The 19,036-nt window shown below is 53.3% G+C and overlaps 8 protein-coding genes across 8 annotated transcripts; 4 read left to right on the top strand and 4 right to left on the bottom strand.

The window, feature by feature from the left end:
• Positions 1-352: 352 nt before the first annotated feature.
• Positions 353-4,960, bottom strand: PDS5 (Sister chromatid cohesion protein pds5; the record flags this gene model as incomplete). The annotated part of the gene is made up of 3 exons (XM_062882405.1): positions 353-1,078; positions 1,130-4,570; positions 4,622-4,960. 3 exons carry the CDS (start codon positions 4,958-4,960, stop codon positions 353-355), a joined length of 4,506 nt encoding a protein of 1,501 aa, XP_062728443.1.
• Positions 4,961-6,466: 1,506 nt separating this feature from the next.
• QC761_708540 (uncharacterized protein) lies at positions 6,467-8,213 on the top strand. Its single transcript, XM_062882404.1, has 4 exons — positions 6,467-6,729; positions 7,048-7,166; positions 7,229-7,328; positions 7,396-8,213. The coding sequence occupies exons 2-4, from the start codon at positions 7,079-7,081 to the stop codon at positions 7,988-7,990; spliced, it is 783 nt and encodes a 260-aa protein (XP_062728442.1). The 5' UTR covers positions 6,467-6,729; positions 7,048-7,078; the 3' UTR covers positions 7,991-8,213.
• A 113-nt stretch (positions 8,214-8,326) lies between these two features.
• On the top strand, positions 8,327-9,443 carry NIP7 (ribosome biosynthesis protein nip7). The gene is made up of 2 exons (XM_062882403.1): positions 8,327-8,770; positions 8,832-9,443. The coding sequence occupies exons 1-2, from the start codon at positions 8,726-8,728 to the stop codon at positions 9,336-9,338; spliced, it is 552 nt and encodes a 183-aa protein (XP_062728441.1). The 5' UTR covers positions 8,327-8,725; the 3' UTR covers positions 9,339-9,443.
• A 165-nt stretch (positions 9,444-9,608) lies between these two features.
• On the bottom strand, positions 9,609-11,647 carry PRO1 (Glutamate 5-kinase; the record flags this gene model as incomplete). Its single annotated transcript, XM_062882402.1, has 5 exons — positions 11,398-11,647; positions 11,250-11,291; positions 10,993-11,180; positions 10,821-10,931; positions 9,609-10,751 (listed from the first exon to the last, which is right to left on the bottom strand). The coding sequence occupies exons 1-5, from the start codon at positions 11,417-11,419 to the stop codon at positions 9,609-9,611; spliced, it is 1,506 nt and encodes a 501-aa protein (XP_062728440.1). The 5' UTR covers positions 11,420-11,647.
• Positions 11,578-13,001, top strand: ATP23 (Mitochondrial inner membrane protease atp23). Its single transcript, XM_062882401.1, has 2 exons — positions 11,578-12,566; positions 12,640-13,001. The coding sequence occupies exons 1-2, from the start codon at positions 11,976-11,978 to the stop codon at positions 12,865-12,867; spliced, it is 819 nt and encodes a 272-aa protein (XP_062728439.1). The 5' UTR covers positions 11,578-11,975; the 3' UTR covers positions 12,868-13,001.
• A 31-nt stretch (positions 13,002-13,032) lies between these two features.
• On the bottom strand, positions 13,033-15,542 carry IPL1 (spindle assembly checkpoint kinase). Its single transcript, XM_062882400.1, has 3 exons — positions 14,464-15,542; positions 13,338-14,411; positions 13,033-13,276 (listed from the first exon to the last, which is right to left on the bottom strand). The coding sequence occupies exons 1-3, from the start codon at positions 14,572-14,574 to the stop codon at positions 13,148-13,150; spliced, it is 1,314 nt and encodes a 437-aa protein (XP_062728438.1). The 5' UTR covers positions 14,575-15,542; the 3' UTR covers positions 13,033-13,147.
• Positions 15,543-15,723: 181 nt separating this feature from the next.
• Positions 15,724-16,479, top strand: TIP41 (Tap42 interacting protein; the record flags this gene model as incomplete). The annotated part of the gene is made up of 2 exons (XM_062882399.1): positions 15,724-16,275; positions 16,330-16,479. The coding sequence occupies 2 exons, from the start codon at positions 15,724-15,726 to the stop codon at positions 16,477-16,479; spliced, it is 702 nt and encodes a 233-aa protein (XP_062728437.1).
• A 388-nt stretch (positions 16,480-16,867) lies between these two features.
• Positions 16,868-18,724, bottom strand: QC761_708480 (uncharacterized protein; the record flags this gene model as incomplete). The annotated part of the gene is made up of 1 exon (XM_062882398.1): positions 16,868-18,724. The coding sequence occupies one exon, from the start codon at positions 18,722-18,724 to the stop codon at positions 16,868-16,870; it is 1,857 nt and encodes a 618-aa protein (XP_062728436.1).
• Between the last annotated feature and the right edge of the window lie 312 nt (positions 18,725-19,036).

Raw genomic sequence — 19,036 nt, 5'->3', positions numbered from 1 at the left:
ACTTCCCCTAACCCCTGAATCAGATAAAAACGGCTGCTTGGTGATACTTCATTGCAGACGAACACCTACCAATTTCCTCAAGATATCCATTCAATTTGAGAGACTCGGACACAAATTCCATGAGCAAAATAATCATTCCCACCTACCATATATACACATAAGAATACTCCCCCCTTTTCCCCCTCCCTACAGAATGAACCTGATTAACCCTGAATCCAGCTAAGCAAGCGAAAAATAAAAGGTTCCCTCTTTCCTCTCTCAAAGATAGGTAGCAGACAATATATAAAAACAGAGAACAAAACAAACTTGACCATTCACGCCGCTAACCCCCTTCCTAAGATTACCCACCTCCCTAAGCAGCAGCAGCCCTCCCCCTCGTCGCCCTTCCAGACGTCCTCGTCGGCAATGTAGTCTGCTTCTTTGCCGCAGCCGGCGCCTTTTCCTTCGCAGCTGGTTTCGTCTTTTCCTTTTCCTTTGTGGCAGCAGCAGCTGATCTCCCCTTCCTTCCATTAGCCTTTGAAGGCGGTGGTGCTTCTTCCTCCTCTTCTTCAACCTCCACCTCTGCCTCCTCTTCCTTTTCATCATCCGCCTCAACCTCCTGTTCTTCTTCCATCTCTTCTTCGGCTGTCTTCTCATCGGTCATTTCCACATCGCCCTCTTCCTCATCCTCTTCCACTTCCTCAGGTTCAGAAAGTTCACTGCTGTTCTCATCATCCCCCTTCTTCCCTTCATTCCCGGTCTCTACTTCCTCATCCGAGCCCGCCTCCTTATCCTCCTCGCCATTCTCATATGCCCACTCCGCCACCCCATCCAGCATTTCCTCATCATCTTCTGACGAGTCCCGCTCCATGTAGGACTGATTGCCCTTTGCCATTGACCGTCCCGAGCGACGCCTATTGGCATCTGAAATTGCCGATCTCTTGGGGGAGGATGGTGCCTTTTTCGGCTTGGAGGGCTTCTTGGGTTTTGGCGTGGCAATTTTCCGTGCTTCTTTGATCCTGGGCTCTTTGGGTTGGACTCGGGATTTCTTGGCTGCTGGACGGGATTCAGCGCTGCCATCAGTGGTTGATTTGCGCTTCTGATTTATTGTTAGCACCCGTGCCAGTAGAGTAGAGACAAACAAACATACCTTCTTGCGATCCATCGCCCTAAGCAAATCATCCAACTTCTCATCAATCTCATCCGGCACCAGCACCTTCTCCGAAATCTCCTGCGCCTCCGTGTGCGACTTGAGAGGACCATACAGCCCCTTCGGCAGCCCAACCTTGTCAGGCCAGGCATTAAACGTCCAGTTCTTCTTCTCCTGCCATTTGCGAATGACTGCTTGAGTCAAGTCACACAAGACCCGATGGCCGGTGCTCTTCGGATCAAGCGCATCCTGTGTTTGCTTCGCACGCTCCGCATACTTGGACAGCAACCCCAAATTGGACTCAGTGGCAACCAAGCTGACGTAAAAGAGAATATACCTCGCGTGATCAACCAGCTCATCCGGATCAGAGCTATAGTCTGGATGATGCGCAAGGAGCGAGAAGAGACGGGGGAGAACAGCCTCGAGCACATGCTGGTGTGTGCCCTCATAATGCCGCGCTCTTGACCGAACCCAAGTCTCGGTCCTCAACTTGAACTCCGCGTTGGGCTCAAAGGCCATCGAAAAGATCATGGTATAAAACCGGGTCCGCAGCCTGTCATCGGCAAGATACTTCTGCAGTTTCCTCACAAAGCCGTGACGGACCTCCTGAGCAGCGTCCTGTGTGGTCAAGGCCAGCGTGTTGAAGTCTTCAGGGGTGAGCAACTCGTCGAAATGCTTCTGAATGCAGAGCTTGAGGATAAGTTGAGCAGCAAGCAGCCGCAGCCGGGATCTGTGATGCTTTGGTGTGTTTTTGGTTTTGGTCATCTCGCCCTTGTTGTGAACCAGCGAAAGAAGCATCTTCCAGATCTTGGCTCCGTTTTCCTTTGCCTCATCGGCTTCCATGCTCCTCAGCTTGTTTGCCAGAGACTTGAGCGCCAGACACTTGGCTTGGCACTCCTCCTCTAACTCAGCATCGTCCACCCATTCTGGGTCCTTGTCGCCGGCCTCCGTTCGCACCTCGAGAAGGATCTTCTGGATCATTTCGAGGATCTTATCCTCTGCGTCCTGGGCAACCTTCGGGGCAAGGAGCTCGAGCTGGCTCACGGCCGAGAGCTTGTTGAGAAAGTGCTTGGAACCATACGTCCAGTCCTTGAAAATGCGCTGAAGAAGATCTTGAGCATACACAGTGCTCTTGCTGTCCTGTTTTGACAGCAGGATATTCACGGCATGCTTGGCCACCTTTGGCGGCTGGCCATACAAGGCGAAGCTGACCAAACTGTGGACAAAGTCCCGGTCCATAGGAACATCCTTTGGATACTTTCTGGCATATGTCGAACAAGCCTTCAACGTTTCCGCAACAGACGGGTCGTTCTCCCGGTTCTCGGTAGGCGCCTGATCTACCAGATCCTTGCAGAGCTGGCCGATGTGTGTCTTGAAAAGATCAGGGTTGCGTTGTGAGATTTCGTTCAAAACCTCATGTGCAGCGCTGCCCAAGCCATCCTTGTTAGACTTGGAGTAGTCCATGATGGTGGCCAAGTGGCTGCGGTTGAAGATGAAGCGGCCAGATCGGTAAAGGATGGGAAGCAGTGTCTCGTGAATTGTCGAGTCCTTCCCACCCTGAATCCGTTTGATGAGTTCCTTGAGAGCGTTGTGGACTGTCTTGAAATCATACTCCTGCCCGATGATGTATCTGACAAGCCCACGATTCCGCCGATCGTTGGCCTTGGCGAATTTCAGCAGATCTTGAACGCTCTGTGGGGAGTTTGGCAAGAACTGCGCGATATACCGGACCGTCTTGTGAAGGTTGGCCTGTTTCTTGTCCGCGTTGTCATCCATGACACCCCCGTTGAACAGCTCGCATTGCTTGATGTATGTCTCGAGGATCTGGGCGAACTGTGGCTGCCTCGCTTGCAAGGCGAAGAAGGCTTTCTTGGCCATTGGGTCGAGAGATCGCACAAGAAGCAATATCCTCTCTGCTCTGATAGCATCAGCATCCGCGGCGGCGGCGGCGGCGGCAGCAGCCTGTGATTGTGAGCTTCCATTCGCAGACTTGGAGGTCTTTTTTGCTGGCGGGTAGTTCAGAGGGATCAGGCACTCAAAGATGACGCGGTCCAGCAGGGCATTGACCTCGGCATCATTGGCATAAAATGCATTGTAGATGCGGCTTGGAACACCGTCGAGCGCTGCAGTCACGGCCTCATTTCCAGCAAGCAGTTCCCCAGTTCCAACGGCCCAAAGTTTTCCCAACAAGGACATGGCAGCCACCCTCACAGCCGGTCTTCGGTCACGACAACGGTCGGCCAGAGTTGACAGAATGGATCCCTCTCTGGACACGCCCCCGTTGGGCCCCAGCTTGAGAATAACATCGCGGAAGCCAAATGACTCGATCGCCTTAACAGCTGCCAGTCTGACCTTCTCATCGCTGTCTGAGAGCTTCTCTCCAAGGCCTTGGATCAGGGTAGCCTCGTCTTCACGACTGAGCCCGATGCCACCGGCAGACGTTGACAAAATATATCCTACTGCCGTCGTCCAGGCAGCTCTGATGGCTGAGGCTTTGTCGTTTTTCCTGCTGAGGAAATTGTGGAAAACCAAACTGTGTGTTTGCGGGAAGGACATGGCAGAGAGTGGCTTGGTGAAAGTGTTCAGTCCCTGAGCTTCAACATTCTCCTCGGCGTCCATGTTGAGTGGTGGGTAGGCAGCAGGATCCAGAACCGGCGGCGGTGGTGGCCCTGCAGCACCAATTCCCGATATCATGTCTCCCAATGTCTCCGTTGCCAGTTGGCGTAAATGCACATTGTCGGCTGATAATTCGGCATCGACCTGAGGAACAACATTTTGGAGAACCTGAGGTGCCGCTTTCCATAACTCCCGAATCAAATCGTGTGCCTTGCTCAACTCCTTCAGATCCGATTCAGAGGGTCCCGATGGGCCCTCGTCGCCATCCTCGTCATCAGCTCCCTTATGTCCGCCGGGCCTAGCGGCAAACGAAGTAGCGTCAACAATAACGTCGCTGAAATACTGGCTGACGAACCTCGCCATTTTGTCGGGGAATGTCTGGCACAAGTTCTTGGCTATTTGGTAAGCCTCGGGCTCATCCTTGGCCAAGAGTGTCGCTTGATTGTCGTCGATTTGCACATGGTCGCGCCTCCTCCTGCCCGCCCCGGGGCCAGCTGCTCTTAGAAACTGGGCCATGATGATATCCACGACCTTTGCTGGAAGAGTGGCGGCCTCATCTATCAGCACCCCGAGCATTTCGGCCATGCTAAACTCGACATCCTTTGCCACTTGCTCTCCCGAAGCTGACTTGACCCCTGATACACCGTCGAATATATTGGAAAAGAGGGCGAGGAGGAGGCTGTCGCTGCCGTCCACATCAAGCAAAAGAACGACACTCTTGATTTCGGTGAGAGATCTAAGGACATATTTGTGCTGTGTGTTGTATGGATTCGAAGGGTCGAACAAGGCTGGAATGATAGATGTGACGGTAAGGTTAAAAATGTCCTGGCTTCAGATTAGCAGCAGTAAATACACGACCGAGACAGCAGCCCATACCTTCATCTGGGTGGGGGTAAAAGGCGCATCGGGTGCGCATAGTCTAAGGATATCAACAACACAGCAAGCAGCATATGCTCGTACACCCTTGTCCTTGTGGCTCAATATTTGATGTGATGCGACCTCCTTTGCAACCCTTGTCAACGAGTTTGGGTCGACGACTTCTTGGTCGAGCTCCTCCAGTTCTTTGGACAGGGTGTTGAGATGCTTGAGCAGCTTGTCGAGGGGAATTGGCTTGCCAGGACGCCATGTCAGCGACTCGTTGAAATGCAGCGCGACGAGCTCGGTCTCGGATTCCTCCTCTTCCACCTCTTCCGCAGCGCTCCGGCGAGGCGCCATGATGCGCGATAAGTTCCGACTACTCGGCTGGGTCGATGGATTCTGTGTGTTGATGGATTCTGTGTGTTGATGGATTGGAGTGCTGTTGACGGCCGACCGACGTTCTGAAGCGGGGACGGCAAAACAGAGCACGCGCGCGTGTGTTACCGCAAATTATCGAGTGCTGTTCGCGATTGGCGATTGGAGATGGTTCGCGGTTTGTTTCGGCCAAGACGGCCGAGGGATCGCAACGGCGTCGTCTCCAGAGTCCAAATGAGAATAGTGTCGCTATTGCTGTTCGTGCCGTCGTGGGTCGTGGGTCATACGTTGTAAGGGATGGTGTTTTCGTCGGCGAGATTATGGGTAGGGACAAGGTATGGTTGAAGGTCTGTGGTACGCGATACCAGGCGCGTAACATTTGGGGTGCATCAAATCGTGGGGGCTGCCAAAATTTCTTGGCATAATTATGCTCCGAGCGGGAAGCTCCAGTTCTCTTTCACACAACGCACCATACAACCAACATTTAGCCTCCTAATCTCAATGCCAGCCTGAGCTACTACCTAGTACAGCCTAGCAGTCGTGGCGGGAATGTGGCATAAAGTTTCTCGTCAAAATCATGAACTCTCCTGGTATCATATCTCGTTCCCAACGGCCCATATCAACATCATCATTGGTAGCTCGTATGCAGTCATCGTGGATTCCACAACAGACTCTCTTCATTCTCCTCTATTACCACATTGAACATGTACATGGACTGTGGGCATGGCGAGGTCGGGACGTGACTTCCTTTGTTGAACAATTCCTGTGGGTCTTGGCGCTGCTGCCTCAGGTACCCGAAACTGAGTGAATGGCCGATGACATCCGATGAGAAGGTGCGATGGGCAACTTCATTGTGACTGAGATGATATCATTCTCTTTTCTTCATGAAGTCTACGTTATGCGTCAAACTCAAGGAGTGCCGTTTTGAGAATGAGGCTCTATTCAGGTCTTGGCATATCAGGGGCTAAAAGGGGGTGTTCCTAAAGGAAGAATTTCTGCGCATACAGACTTCCTGCTTGCAGTCACCTTGAGTTCTAGCAACAATTTCAAGCTACGCTTGATCAGGACCTTGTTAGACAAGACAACATGCTTTAGAATTTCAACTCTTGTGTTACTGTGTTAAAAATACCTCTGTTTCAGCACCACCGTTTGCAGAGGTTGGGTAGGTAACAGAAAACTTCAGGTGAATGACACTTTCATGGTAGCCATTCTCTTTGATTCAATATAATGTACAGTACTAAGTGAGGGCAGATGGGTCAAGACCGACAAGGCAATGGTGTGGTTGAGCTCAGAATCGACTGCTTGGAGTCTTTCTCCGTGACCAAGCGCCTGAAGGTTTCCGAGACCCTGCGCAACGAGAGCTATCTACCTGTCCATGCCTGTCTATGGCGGCTCTTTGTGATGGCCGCGTGGTGTTGAAGCTCAGATGATAGCCCTATTTTGCTCTTTCCTTATTTGACCAATCAGGTCCCACGACCCTAATTCCATCCCAGGTTGACAAAATTGCCCATTGACTTGCTCCCTGAGTGGCTGTGACCCAGCTGACATTCACCGGTTCCTGTTTTCGACCTCGGCCCGGTTTACTTTGCTGTCGTCGTAGCATCCATTTCCGCCTTTCCCTCTCCCCTCACCACAATAACTTCAACTCTTCACCACTCGGCATTTCACCACAACCACTCTTTCGCCTCCGTGACTAGCATTCTTGTTCCGACAATACTGTCCAGCATCATTCTTGAATAGTCAAGAATCCGGTATGTATGATGCTATTGTCTTCTATCCCGCCCACCGCATCGTTGGGGCGACTGCTGTAGCTCGCTGGGAGCGGCTCTGTCCCGCCCAGCAAAGCATTCTGCCCACCTCATCAGCCCATATAATCCCCTCCCGTCCTTCTGCACCCTGCTTCCACTCGCACCACCTCACCCAAACCCCACCTAAACTCAGCAGCACGCGGCTCTCCTCAAAACAGTTTGTTGTTTTCCTTCTGCCCTGCGACTCTCACCTTTACCCAACCATCCTGTCACCCATCTACTTGGTCATTCACCATTGCTAACTGCAACCACCACAAACAGTCACTCGTTATCCCATCTTGAGATATTCGTCATGATTTTCACCACCCGCAAGGCCATCGGCCACCGTGCCTCCATCCTCAAGTCGATGATCGGTTTGGCTCTCTGTGCTGTCACTGTTGGTAGGTGATGGCCTTAAAATTGAATCTTTTCTTCGACCTTCGATAGCTAACATCAGTCGCAGTCGCCGGTAGCAATGGCATCGTCGCCCGCGGTGATGAGGTCCAGGTCGGCACTCTCTGCACTACCTCTTCCATCAGTGTTCCCGTAGTCACTGCAATCTCGTAGGTCGCAGCCATTGCTTTTTGTGGCCATAAATTTATCAAAATGTTGACCATCTTCTCCTTTCAGCTCCACCGAGTCGAGCTGCACTGGCGGGTCAGTCACCGTCACTGTGACCGTCACTGCCCTCAACAGCGATGACCCCATGCAGACCGCCGGTCCTCCCTTGTCTGGCTCTCTGTCCAGTGGCGATAACATGGTCGGCACCGTCACAGAGACTGTCACTTCAACCGGCACAATCACCGAGACCGCCATGGACTCTACGAGCACCGACGTCGAGACCACCACCTCTGATCATGGTTACCTGCCGTTTATCGGCTCCATTTCCTCCATCCCCGAGCAGCCCAGCACTGTCAACACAATCTCGAGCACCAACACTGCCACCAAGACTCTGACTGACACCGTGTCTCTGTCGGCCAACTCGACTGTCTATGTGAGCACGACCGTCACTGTCGCCACTGTCACAGTCAGCGACACTGCGGGCACAATTGGCACCATTCTCCCCTCTCTTGGACACGGTAACGGGAACAGCACCTTCACCTACTCTGTCCCCTCGACTTCGGTCTACCCCTCGTCCGGCTCTGCCAACAATGGTGGCGGCCGTGGTGCCCAGGTTTGGTACTGCATTGTCATGGTCGTTGCTGTGCTGGGCTATGCTCTCTAAGCAGTCATGAAAATCATGGTCATCAGTTAGGGGTATCTCTCAGTGATAGTAGATAGCATATTTGCATGGTGCTATTTCGAGCGGGAGTTGATAGAGTTGTGCCTGAATAACTCGAGTTAGGTAGTCGGCAGAAATATATTGGGTGGTTGCCCAATGAATAATATCGTGCATCAGTGTTCTGTGATGATTTGAAGTGTTATGGGATTAGTGATGATCATTCTTGATGCCTGCCATTAGTCCTGCCAAAGTGAAGTCTATCCCACCAACCGCCCAAGTCAATATATCGACGTGCTTTCCTCGAGGATCATGATGATTTACCCTGGAAACAACCGTGGATTAAGATGGAGGCTAACCACGGGGGCCTTAACGCTCCAAAATCCTTTTTATCTGCCACTCACCTCTCTTTTGTCGCCATTCAAAGTGAATCATCAACAAATCACCAGCAAAATGATGAAGTGAGGTTAACGCCAAGCCTCCTCTGCCCAGCGCAGCGGCTAAAAGCGGGTCTCTCCCCCACACTGTGGACTCCAGGCAGGCGATTGGCATCCTCTGGCTCCTGATTTTTTTTCAGTTGAAGCTTTGCGATAAGCAGCAGCCATCCATCATCATCATCAACACCAGGAAAACGCATCACCCCCATAAACCAATTCCAGTTTCCAGCGCCTGTCGCGCCTCCCCAAACATCTCATCAACTCAGCGACACCTTCTTAATTAAATAACACACCCACCGCCAAAATGCGCGCCCTAACAGACGAAGAAATGAAGACGGTCCTCGACAAGGTACTTTTCCTTCCCCATCATCCTCTCGGGACAATTCACTGACATGGACTGTGATTGATAGCTGGCAAACTACATGTCCGACCTAAAATCCCTCATCGCCCCCCTCGAAGACGGCGACCGCTACGTCTTCCGGCTCAACCACTCCCGCGTCTACTACGTCAAGCTCTCCATCGCCAACCTCGCCACCTCCATCTCCCGCGACGCCCTCCTCTCCCTCGGCACCTGCCTGGGAAAGCTCACAAAGACGGGTAAATTCCGCCTCCACATCACCGCCCTCCCCATCCTTTCCCAGGGCGCCCGTCACAAGATCTGGATCAAGGAGAACGGTGCCCAACCCTTCCTTTACGGATCAAATGTCGTCAAGGCCCACGTCGGGAGGTGGAGCGAGGATTGCCCTGAGCATCAGGGGTGCGTGGTGTACAGCATGGCGGATATCCCGCTCGGGTTTGGCGTCACGGCGCGGAGCACGACCGAGGCGAGGAGGTTGGATCCGACGGGGGTGGTGTGCTTTAGGCAGGCGGATTGCGGCGAGTATTTGAGGGATGAGGATACGCTTTTTGCTGGTTAGCTTTGGGGGGGGAGAGAGAGATGATACCCGTGGGGAAATGGGAACATGTATGGTAAATAAAATAGGGGGCGTCTTGGCGTTACTAAATCATGTTTTGCGTCTTTGGCATATATGCGAATCTGCATAAAAGGGACACCAGCCTCTTCCCCGTTGCCGAATCATGTGTGTGTGGGATGCTTCTATCTTTGTCTTGTCTATATCCATCCGCTCTTCACAACCCAACCAACAAGGCCAAGATATCAAAAGCAAAAACGGAATATTGCCCATCATCTACTTACCCTCCTCCCCCACAATCTTGACCTCCTCCACAAACCTAACCTGCTGCCCCTCCTCCTTCTTCCCCCTCATGACCAACCCCTCCTCCTCCAACTCCTTATCCTCCGCCTCGAACCTCCTCTCCTCCTGCGCCGGCGTCCCCGCCCCCCTCCTCTTGGGCGTCACCATCCCCGCCAGGTTAACCCCGCTCCCCACCGGCGTAACCGGCCTGCTCACCCCCCCGCCGTGAAACCCGCTGAAAAAACTGATGCTCTCCCTCTGCGCGACATACTCGCTGTCCATGTACCCCAACAACCCCGGAATCTCACTCGTGTGCTTCCCCTTGATCCTGCTCACCTCCGCGCTCGAATAATTCGTCAGACACCTCCCCACTTCCTGCGGTTGCTGCCCAGGGTGTTTCTTATCCACGACACAGATCCGGACCGCTTCCTGCTGGTGGAAAGTCCCCTCCACGTCGACAACTCCGACGGGTAAAAGACCGGCTTTGTTCAAAAGGGCCTTGTAGCAGCCCGTGTCGATGAACAACGTGCCGTGGGGGCGTAAACCGTGCAGGATCCAGAAGTAGCGATCCCTGACTGGGTGAGGGGAGGGAAGGAAGCGGGTGTGGAGGGGGATGGCTGGTTTCTTGAGGGAGGAGGTGGAGGAGGACATGATTTCTGGAGTGTCGCCCTCCTCCGAGTCGGAGCCGGATTTGGACGGAGAGCTGGGGGACCGGGAGGACTGGATGTATTTGACAATGTTGACAATGTTCCCCGGGTTGGATGATTTGGTAATGACTGTTGTCACCCCCGCCGAGGTGGCCAGTCTGGCAGCGACGATCTTGGTGGACATTCCCCCCGTCCCAAGGGAGGAGCCGGCCGTTGAGACGTCTGCTACGAGGGAGGAGATGTCCTCTACTACTTCGATTGGTTGGGCGTCTGGGTTCGTCCGGGGGTTCTTGTCGTAGAGGCAGTCGACGTCTGTCATGAGGAACAACAAATCGGCGTGGACCATGGCGGCTGTGACGGCGGAGAGGGTGTCGTTGTCACCGAATTTGATCTCGGAGACGGCGAGGGTGTCGTTTTCGTTGACGATGGGGATGACGCCCATGTCGAGGAGCTCGTTGATTGTTCTTTGGGCGTTGAGGTAGCGTGATCGCTAAGGAGGGAGGGTGTGTAAGTGGTATGTTACACAAGGGGGGGGGGGATAACCAGCAAGGTAACTCACATCAGCGATATCATTCCTTGTAAGAAGAATCTGGGCGATGGGCTGTCTGAGGTGGTTGAACAGGCTGTCCCACAGGCTCATGAGCCTGCATTGGCCAATGGCTGCCAGAGCCTATATTACAGGCATGTCAGCCTCGGGTCCTTCTTGTGAGAGGGGATGAGTCAAGACAAACCTGTAGTTTGGAAAGATGCTTTGGTCTCTTTTCTACGTCCATTCTCCGGAGACCAACACCGATGGCCCCTGAAGACACAATAATGACTCTGTGGCCATCTTTTCTGAGTTTGACTGCTGTCTCGACGATCAACGTCAAGATGGAGAGCAAGGGTTCATGGCTCTTCTCGTCGACGATGGAGCTGGTTCCTGGTGTTGAGGGTTTGATGTTAGTCAGAGGAATCACATCCAATAATTGGCTCAGACGGACACACTCACCCAGCTTGATCACGACGCCAAGTGGACGAGGACCCCTCATGACTGGATGTTTATAAGACAACGGTAACAAGTCAGTGGGTATGAACTATGAGTGGAGAGGTGAGATGAGGCATGAGAGTATGAAAACTCAAAGAAGGGCTGTCCTTACACGACTCGGAATCGGCCTCCATTATCTTTATAAAGGGGAAAAAAAAAAAGACCACTTATACTCGGCAACAGAGATCAGCTTTCCTTTCCTAGAGCGTTGCGTGTTGCCGTCGTATTTTGGACGCCTGGGCAGATGCAGCTCAACCGTGGTTGCATGGAATCCCAGACACCAAGTGGAGACCCCTTTTTCCCCTTCCCTCTTCTTTGCTTGGGCAATCCTCGAGAGTCAAAATGTTTGTTTGGTGTTGGATGATTGGTCCGATGTCGGGAGGAGGGGTAGCCCGGGCGGTGACTCCACACACCGACGCCTTTTGACCGCGCCCTTTGAAAGTTACCGAGCAATTATTCTGCCCCTCTGTCTCACCGCCTGCGCGGGACTGAAAGCAGCGAACAAGGTTCTCCAGCTCAACAGGCCTTGGCAGTTCAGTTCCTGGGCAAAGAACCAGGGGCGCATTTCCATTTCGAACAGCTTGTGATATCGAGATCACATTTCAAGATATCTCGCCTTTTTCTACGCGCCAACACACTGAAATTCCAATTGGACCTATCAGCTTCACAAATCCAATTCCCCAATTCATTATGTCCTCCCAACCACCACCACAACCATCACCACCCACCACAACCACCACATCCCCAGACCCAGCCGCCTCATCCACCCCCCCATCACAACCACAACAACCCCCCGGCTACCTCACCAACGACCCCAAACGCACAGGCTACGACCCATCCCTAGCCTGGTACTTTAACTACTTCCGCATCCTCACCGGCCGCGTCACCCGCGAAGGCATCGAGCACTACCGCGAAGACCGCTACAAAGCCAACGAAGCCCGCGACTGCGCCCGCTGCGAAGCAGACCGCGACTGGCTCTTCCAGCACTCCCCCGTCGTCCGCTACCTCCGCGAAAAAGCCGCCGCCCTCAATGGCGACCTCGGCCCTCACAACGTCGTCTGCCGTCGCTGCCCGGGGAGAATAGCCGAAGATGGCACCGTGGTCCGTCAGACGGGAGGTTTCAGCCCAGATCACGGAATCCTCCTGTGCGCAAATGAGTTTAGAGACAGGAGTCATCTGGAGGACACACTGGCGCATGAGATGGTGCATGCGTGGGATCATCTCAGATGGAAGGTGGATTGGATGGGGGGTATGGATTTGAAGCACGCGGCTTGTACAGAGGTTCGTCTCCCCCGCTGTTTTGCCCCCTTCTTCTCTTGGGTACTTACTGACACTGACATACTAAAAAAAACAGATTAGAGCCTCCATGCTCAGCGGTGAATGCCGCTGGACGCGAGAAACCATAACCCGAGGAAACTGGACCCTCACCCAACAATTCCAAAACTGCGTCCGGATGCGAGCCATCCAATCCGTCATGAACAGACCGACGTGTAAAGACGACGTCCAAGCCACCAAAGTCGTCAACCAAGTCTGGGACTCTTGTTTCAACGACAAGAGACCGTTTGAAGAAATCTACAGGTAAAACATCTCGTAAATGTAGAAAAGAAATTGTAATTAAAAAAAAAAAAGGATTAGAATTAAACACACAACTCCCCGCTACGCTATGCAATTGTTTAACCAGTGAATCAAGAGGACAAAACCCCCTTTCCCTTTCCCGTTTGATGTCCCTCCTCCCCCCCCCTCCCAATCCTCAACGCCCATATACTTGTACTTTGACCGTCATGTCATGTAAAATACCCCATCACTTTTGAAATAAACAAACCAACAACTTTGACACACCCCAACCCCAAGTCTGTGAACGATCAAGACTTCCCAAAACTCAACTTCTCCCGATTCGACGCCCTCTCCCCCTTGACGCAATGCTTGATAATCCAAGGATGGTTCTGCACCTCCTCCAACGGCAACCGCTTTTCCGGATCCAGCACGAGCAACTACATTACCATCTGTCAGTCTCCCATACTCAAAACATGAGAGAGCAAAAAAAAAACTCACCTTCTTAATCAAATCCCTCGCCTCCTTACTAACCCACTCAGGAATCGTCATATCCGCCCTCGCGATCCTCTTCTGCGTCATAATCGGCGTGTCCTCAAACGGCGCCTCCCCCACCAAAAACTCATAGGTCAACACCCCCAAGCTCCACAAATCCACCTTTTCATTATACCAATTATCCTTACTGCCCGACTTGATCATCTCGGGCGGTAAATAATCCAACGTCCCGCAAAGCGTCTTCCGCCTATTATTCGGCGCGTGCACTGACCACCCAAAGTCAGAAATCTTAATCTCCCCGTGAATACCCATCAGGATGTTCTCGGGTTTGATATCCCTATGAATCACATGCTTCCTGTGCAGATACCTCAGCGCAGACGCCATTTGCGCGATATACTGCGCCGCTTTCCACTCGGGGAACCGACTTTCCTTCTGGAGGTGCTTGTACAGCTCGCCCTTGCCGGCGAATTCCAATATCAAAAAAATCCGCTTGCTGTCGTGAAAATGGCCGTAGAGCTTGAGGATGTTTGGGTGTCGGAGGTTGGACTGGATCTCGATTTCGCGGCGGACTTGTTTTTCCACGCCGGTGCCGTGTTGCAGTTCGGATTTGTAGAGAACCTTCAGAGCGCAGATGAAGGAGGATGTTCTCTCGCGGGCGAGGTAGACGCGGCCGAATTTGCCTTTTCCGAGGGGACGGCCGATTTCAAACATGCCGAGGTGGAATTGTTTTGGTATTAGAGGGGCGTCGACGTAGGAGGAGGTGGAAGACGAGGAGGAGCGGCCGTCGTTGGTGAGGACGAGTTCGTCTGACTGGCGGGAAGATAGAGAGGTGGTGGATTTGTGTTTGGTTGGGGAGGGGATTTCGTTGTTGTTCGTGGTGGTGGTGGTGTCCTTTTCCCGCTGCTTGTTGGGGATGGCGGTGGAAGCGCTGGTCGTGGGTTGCTTGCGCTGGGCGGTCTGGGAGGGGAGAGTGACGGTGGCTGTTACCGTGTTGGCGTTTTGGGGCTGGAGGGCGACTTTGAAGAGGTTGGGCCGGCTGCTGCTATGGGAGAGTTGTGAGGCAGAGGAGGCGGTGACAGTCTATGTTTTGTTAGAATTGATGCCACAAAAATCATGTTCATGTCAAGCGCACCTTTGCCTTCTGATATGTCGATGTCGTTGTCGTCCCAATTGTCTCAAACGGGTCGTTTTCGTCCTTGACAGACATCCGCTCGAAGCGGGACTCCAATGTTCTCGAGGCCATTTTTGCAATGTGTGACAGTCAATGTCAACAGAGACCAAGAATAGAAAAACAAAATGTGTAGCGGGGAGGAAGAGAAGAAGAGCAAAAGATACCAACACCAGGCGTGGAGGTGTAGGTATGTGGTCGCAGTCGCAGTCGCAGTCTGTTGCGTGTCCGGCCGGTTGTCGCATGGACAGAGATCCAGGATGTCGGGGCCAGCTTTAATGGGGGTCAATTTGGGCAGTTTGGGCGCAGTGGGTTGCTAGGCAACCGGGTCTTGACAGCCGCCCCACTTTATGGTTGGGCCAGCACACCAATAACCCTAACCTGGTTTGAGGTTGGCAGGGAGCACGGCGCTTCGGCTTGGTTTCAATGGCAGGAGCCCGGTTTCTTTTGGAACCTGGCTCCATTGAGATCGAGATGCCTTGGAAGTCGTCTGTCCGCAGGATATCTAGAGCATCTCGGATTTATCACTTAAAGTATGAGTGGGTATGTCGCAGAGAATAGACCATGCCAGAATACCCTCCCTGAAAATGAGTATCTTCAATATCAAAATCGGCTACTTTGAAACTATTTTGAAGTGAATTACCTTAGCTAGGTAGCTAACAGGTGACAATCGTTTTGGGAGCGGCATTGACTTTCTCCGCAATCTGCAACGGCTCTGCCCCGCGGATAACTGCCCCACCAAGACTTTGGGTTCCTGAACTGCATCTGCAACTCCAAAGCTACAGCCTCACCTCTCCAAACTACATATTTTGCCAATTCGACCACAAGCCCGATCACCTCAAGACGAACTTCGAATTACAAGTCAAACCCACGAAACAAACACCCACGAAACAAACAAACACCCCTGACTCCAACCACCGAAACCGCTTCTAGCTCAACCCCTCCGGATACCCAACAATGGACCCCCCATCACCACCATCCTCCTCCTCTACCACCACTCACCCCTCAACAACACCAACCACCTTCCCATCAACCAGCTTCCTCCCTCCCCCCTCCAGCTTCCTCCCTCCCCCCTCCAGCATTCCCCGCCCCCCCTCCCCAGTCCAACCCCCACCCCGCACCTTCATCCACCCCCCCTTCACCATCACAACACTCAAAGCCCCCATCCTCAAATCCACCCCCATCGACCTCCTCCAGTCCCGCCTCGGCATCCCCATCCCTGAAATGATCTTCGGCGACAACCACCTCACCCTCCACCACACCCCCACCGCCTACACCCTCACCTTCACCCCCGAACCAGCCCTGGACCTAGTAGACAAAACCGGCTCCACCGGCCTCCTCAAAGTCCACTACGCCACCGCCTGGTCAGCCACACGAGAGAAAACCTCTGCTGGAATCAAAGAGGTGGTCAAGCCCTTCGATTGGAGTTACACCACCTCCTACCGCGGAACCGAAACCCCCGGTTTGGGTGGACAAAAGTTGCAAAGGGATGACAATGCGAGGATACCAGTCGAGCTGTTACAGAGACGAGACCCGATATTGTTCGCCGATGAGGTTGTGCTCTACGAGAGCGAGCTGGATGATAACGGGGTCAGCGTCTTGACTGTTAAAGTCAGGGTGATGGAGCAGAGGATGTTGGTGCTCTGCAGGTTTTTTCTGAGGTTGGATAATGTTTTAGTTAGGGTGAGGGATACGAGGGTTTATGTTGATTTTGGGGAGGAGAGGGTTGTCAGGGAGTATACGGCTCGGGAGGGGGTGTTTGGGGAAGTGAAGAAGGTGAGTTTGCTGATCTGGTGGGAATGACAAGGGGGTTTTGCTGACGGAAGATAGAAATTATACATGGAGGGTCTGATGCCTGATCAAATCACCATTGCGTTCAGGGATGCAAACCAGATTGCGCATTTGCTCCCCGTGGTGGAGCATGAGGTTGAGAGTGTTTGTCTCGAGGCGGAGACGGGGCAGACACAGGAAGGCAGGTGATGGAAGGGGGGAAAGATGCCAATTGAGAAATGATTTATGAATGAATATTTGCCTGGCACATATCTTGCTCACTTGAGAAGTAGCAAGTTGGGTGATGTGTATAATTTGTGTATCCAGCTATGTGCAGCTAATCTGGTATGTAATCCCCGAAGAAAAACTCCAAGCTCATGCGGTCGTCGAGGCAAAGTAGTGATATTAACGACTAATAAACCCCCATAAGTACCCGAGTTGTAGTCAAGCAACCGCTATTCCCGCCCCCCCATCCCGTGTTCATCCAGCTATGTAGTGCAAAAACAAAGGTATCAAATCGTCCCATCTCATTTCATCCCAGCACAAACCCAACAGTTTTGCCTTTCCCATTCCAACCACTCGTTTAAATGAAGAAAAATCAACGAGCATCCCTCATCGGACTACTGCTCCCCTCCACCTCCTCAAACGACAGCTCCCACTGGTCCACCTCCTTAAACTTCTTCACCGCCTTCTGCAGCTCCTCACCCAATCTCTCCCTCAGCATCACCGTCGTCTCCGCATCTGGGAGCTCCCCCTCTTCCTCGTCCTCTGGCTCATTGCTGCCGCTACCGACAACGATACTATCGCCTTCTCGGTCACCGTCAACATCACCATCATTCTCCTTCTCCTGTTCGTGAGCCTTGGAGCCATAGGTCCTGGTAACGCGCTTCTTCTTCCCCTTGGGATCAGCAGCCACAGCAGACTCTTTTTGCTTGCCCTTATTGGCTTTTGACGGAGTCTTGGAAAGGGGTTTCTTGGCTGCCCTCCTCGTGGGCGGCGGAGCTTCCTCCTCCTCTGAGGCTTCCCCGTCGTCGATATCGAACGGATCGGCACTGTGGGAGCCCTTGCGGTTCTTGTTCTTGCTCGAGGTCTTTCTTCGGGGAAGGAGAGACGCGAGATCGGCTGAGCTCTTGGGTGGTGGTGGAGCCTTTTTCTTGACGACTGCGGGTTTGGATTTCGCACGGTAGTTTGGCGAGTGTGTGAGGGAGGGAGGGGAGGAGATACTCGATCCCATGCCGTCGTCTTCCAGCTCTGGGGTCTTGGATGGCACAGTTCGCGTGTTGTATTTTCTCTGCGCGAGCGCATCCAGTGAAGGCCATGCGACCGGGCTACCAGCCTCAGAGGCTGGGCTGCTCGACAATGGAAGGGCCATATCCGGATCATTGTCCTCGCTCAACTGTGGTGGGGCAGAAAGCTCCCGGGGTGGCGTAGACAGAGGCGAGGAAATCGGCGGTTGCTCGTCAAGTTCGATAGACTGGTGAACATCCCCATCTTGCTGTTCCCTCGCAGGCGACTCAACTCTCGGTTCCAACTCAGCATCAATATCAAAGTCCAAATCCGGCTCATCTCCACTCCCCATCTCCATATCGCCCCCCTCCATCACCAACCTCTTCTCCCTCCCATCCTCATGGCTCTCCAAACTCTTCCTCTTTCTCGACCCAGCCGCAACCGGCGACCCATCCACACTCTCCACCTCCCTCGACCGTCCCCTCGTACTCCTCCTCTTCCCCCCATCAACAGGCGAAACCTCTCCCTCATCCTCCCTCCCAAGCACCTCTCTATTCCTCCCCGCCTGGCTCCCCCGCGAAACACTCCTGACCCTCCTCTCCTTCCTCCCCGTCCCAAGTATACTCGGCTCCCTCTGCCTTCTCTTGAACCTCCCAAAGCTAATGGTCGTACTAATACTCGGCGTCCCCTGGCCCCTGCTACTCGGCCTAATCAACCCGCTCTCCCCCCTGCCCTGAACACTACTCTGCCTCGGCCTCCTCTTAAACCCCGCAATGTTAAAAGTCGAAGTATCCGTCGCCCTTGACACCCCCTCAACCTCAGTCGACTCATCCCCCAGCCCCAAACTACTATCATCATCCAGACTCCCCAGTGTCACATCCAACTCTGACCCGTCCTTAGACGCAGAGGTCACATCCCGCAACCTGGCTAAGGCATCATCGCGCTGTTTTCTCGAGCTGTCCAACGCGCGGACTTGGTCTGTTTCAAGCTCGAGGGTGTGCTGTTGTTCGGCGGCGGTGGTCTTTTTGGCTGAGGCGCGGAGTTTCCGCCGCTCTTTTTCGGCGTCGCTCACGTCGTAGATGTCGCTTGGGAGTTCAGTCCCAGCTCGCTCGGCCTGCGCGGGCTTGGGCAACACAGGAATAGGCGGTGGCGAGGAGGAATTTCCCGTCGCAGCCGTGGCCATTGGGCGGGTGCGCGTTGTTGCGCGATCGCGCTTGGGGCGAGGCATCGTGAACTTTTTCTGCTTTGGTGGGTGGTGTTATTGCGCGGCGATTATTTGTCTGTTATCCGATGTTGATGATAATTCGTCCTGTGTGTGTAGAATTCCGATTGCGCGATCAAGATAGTTTTGCTATCCGGTATCAACCCTGGGAAGAAAGTTGCGACCTTCTCTTCGTCCCAAAAGGTTAAAACCACGAAACGCGTCTTTGCACAGACAACAAAAAGCCAAAGAACGCGTTCCCCACACCCCTCTTGGCACTCGCCTCCTCCCCCCGCGTTGGTCCAAGCTCCCTGCCCCTCAACGACCACCAATTACGTC

This window comes from Podospora bellae-mahoneyi, chromosome 7, assembly GCF_035222275.1.
Source record: "Podospora bellae-mahoneyi strain CBS 112042 chromosome 7, whole genome shotgun sequence".
In the NCBI taxonomy this organism is placed as follows: Eukaryota; Fungi; Ascomycota; class Sordariomycetes; order Sordariales; family Podosporaceae; genus Podospora; species Podospora bellae-mahoneyi.
The sequence above is the reverse complement of the archived record's forward strand: the minus strand, read 5'-3'. Positions and strand labels throughout refer to the sequence as shown.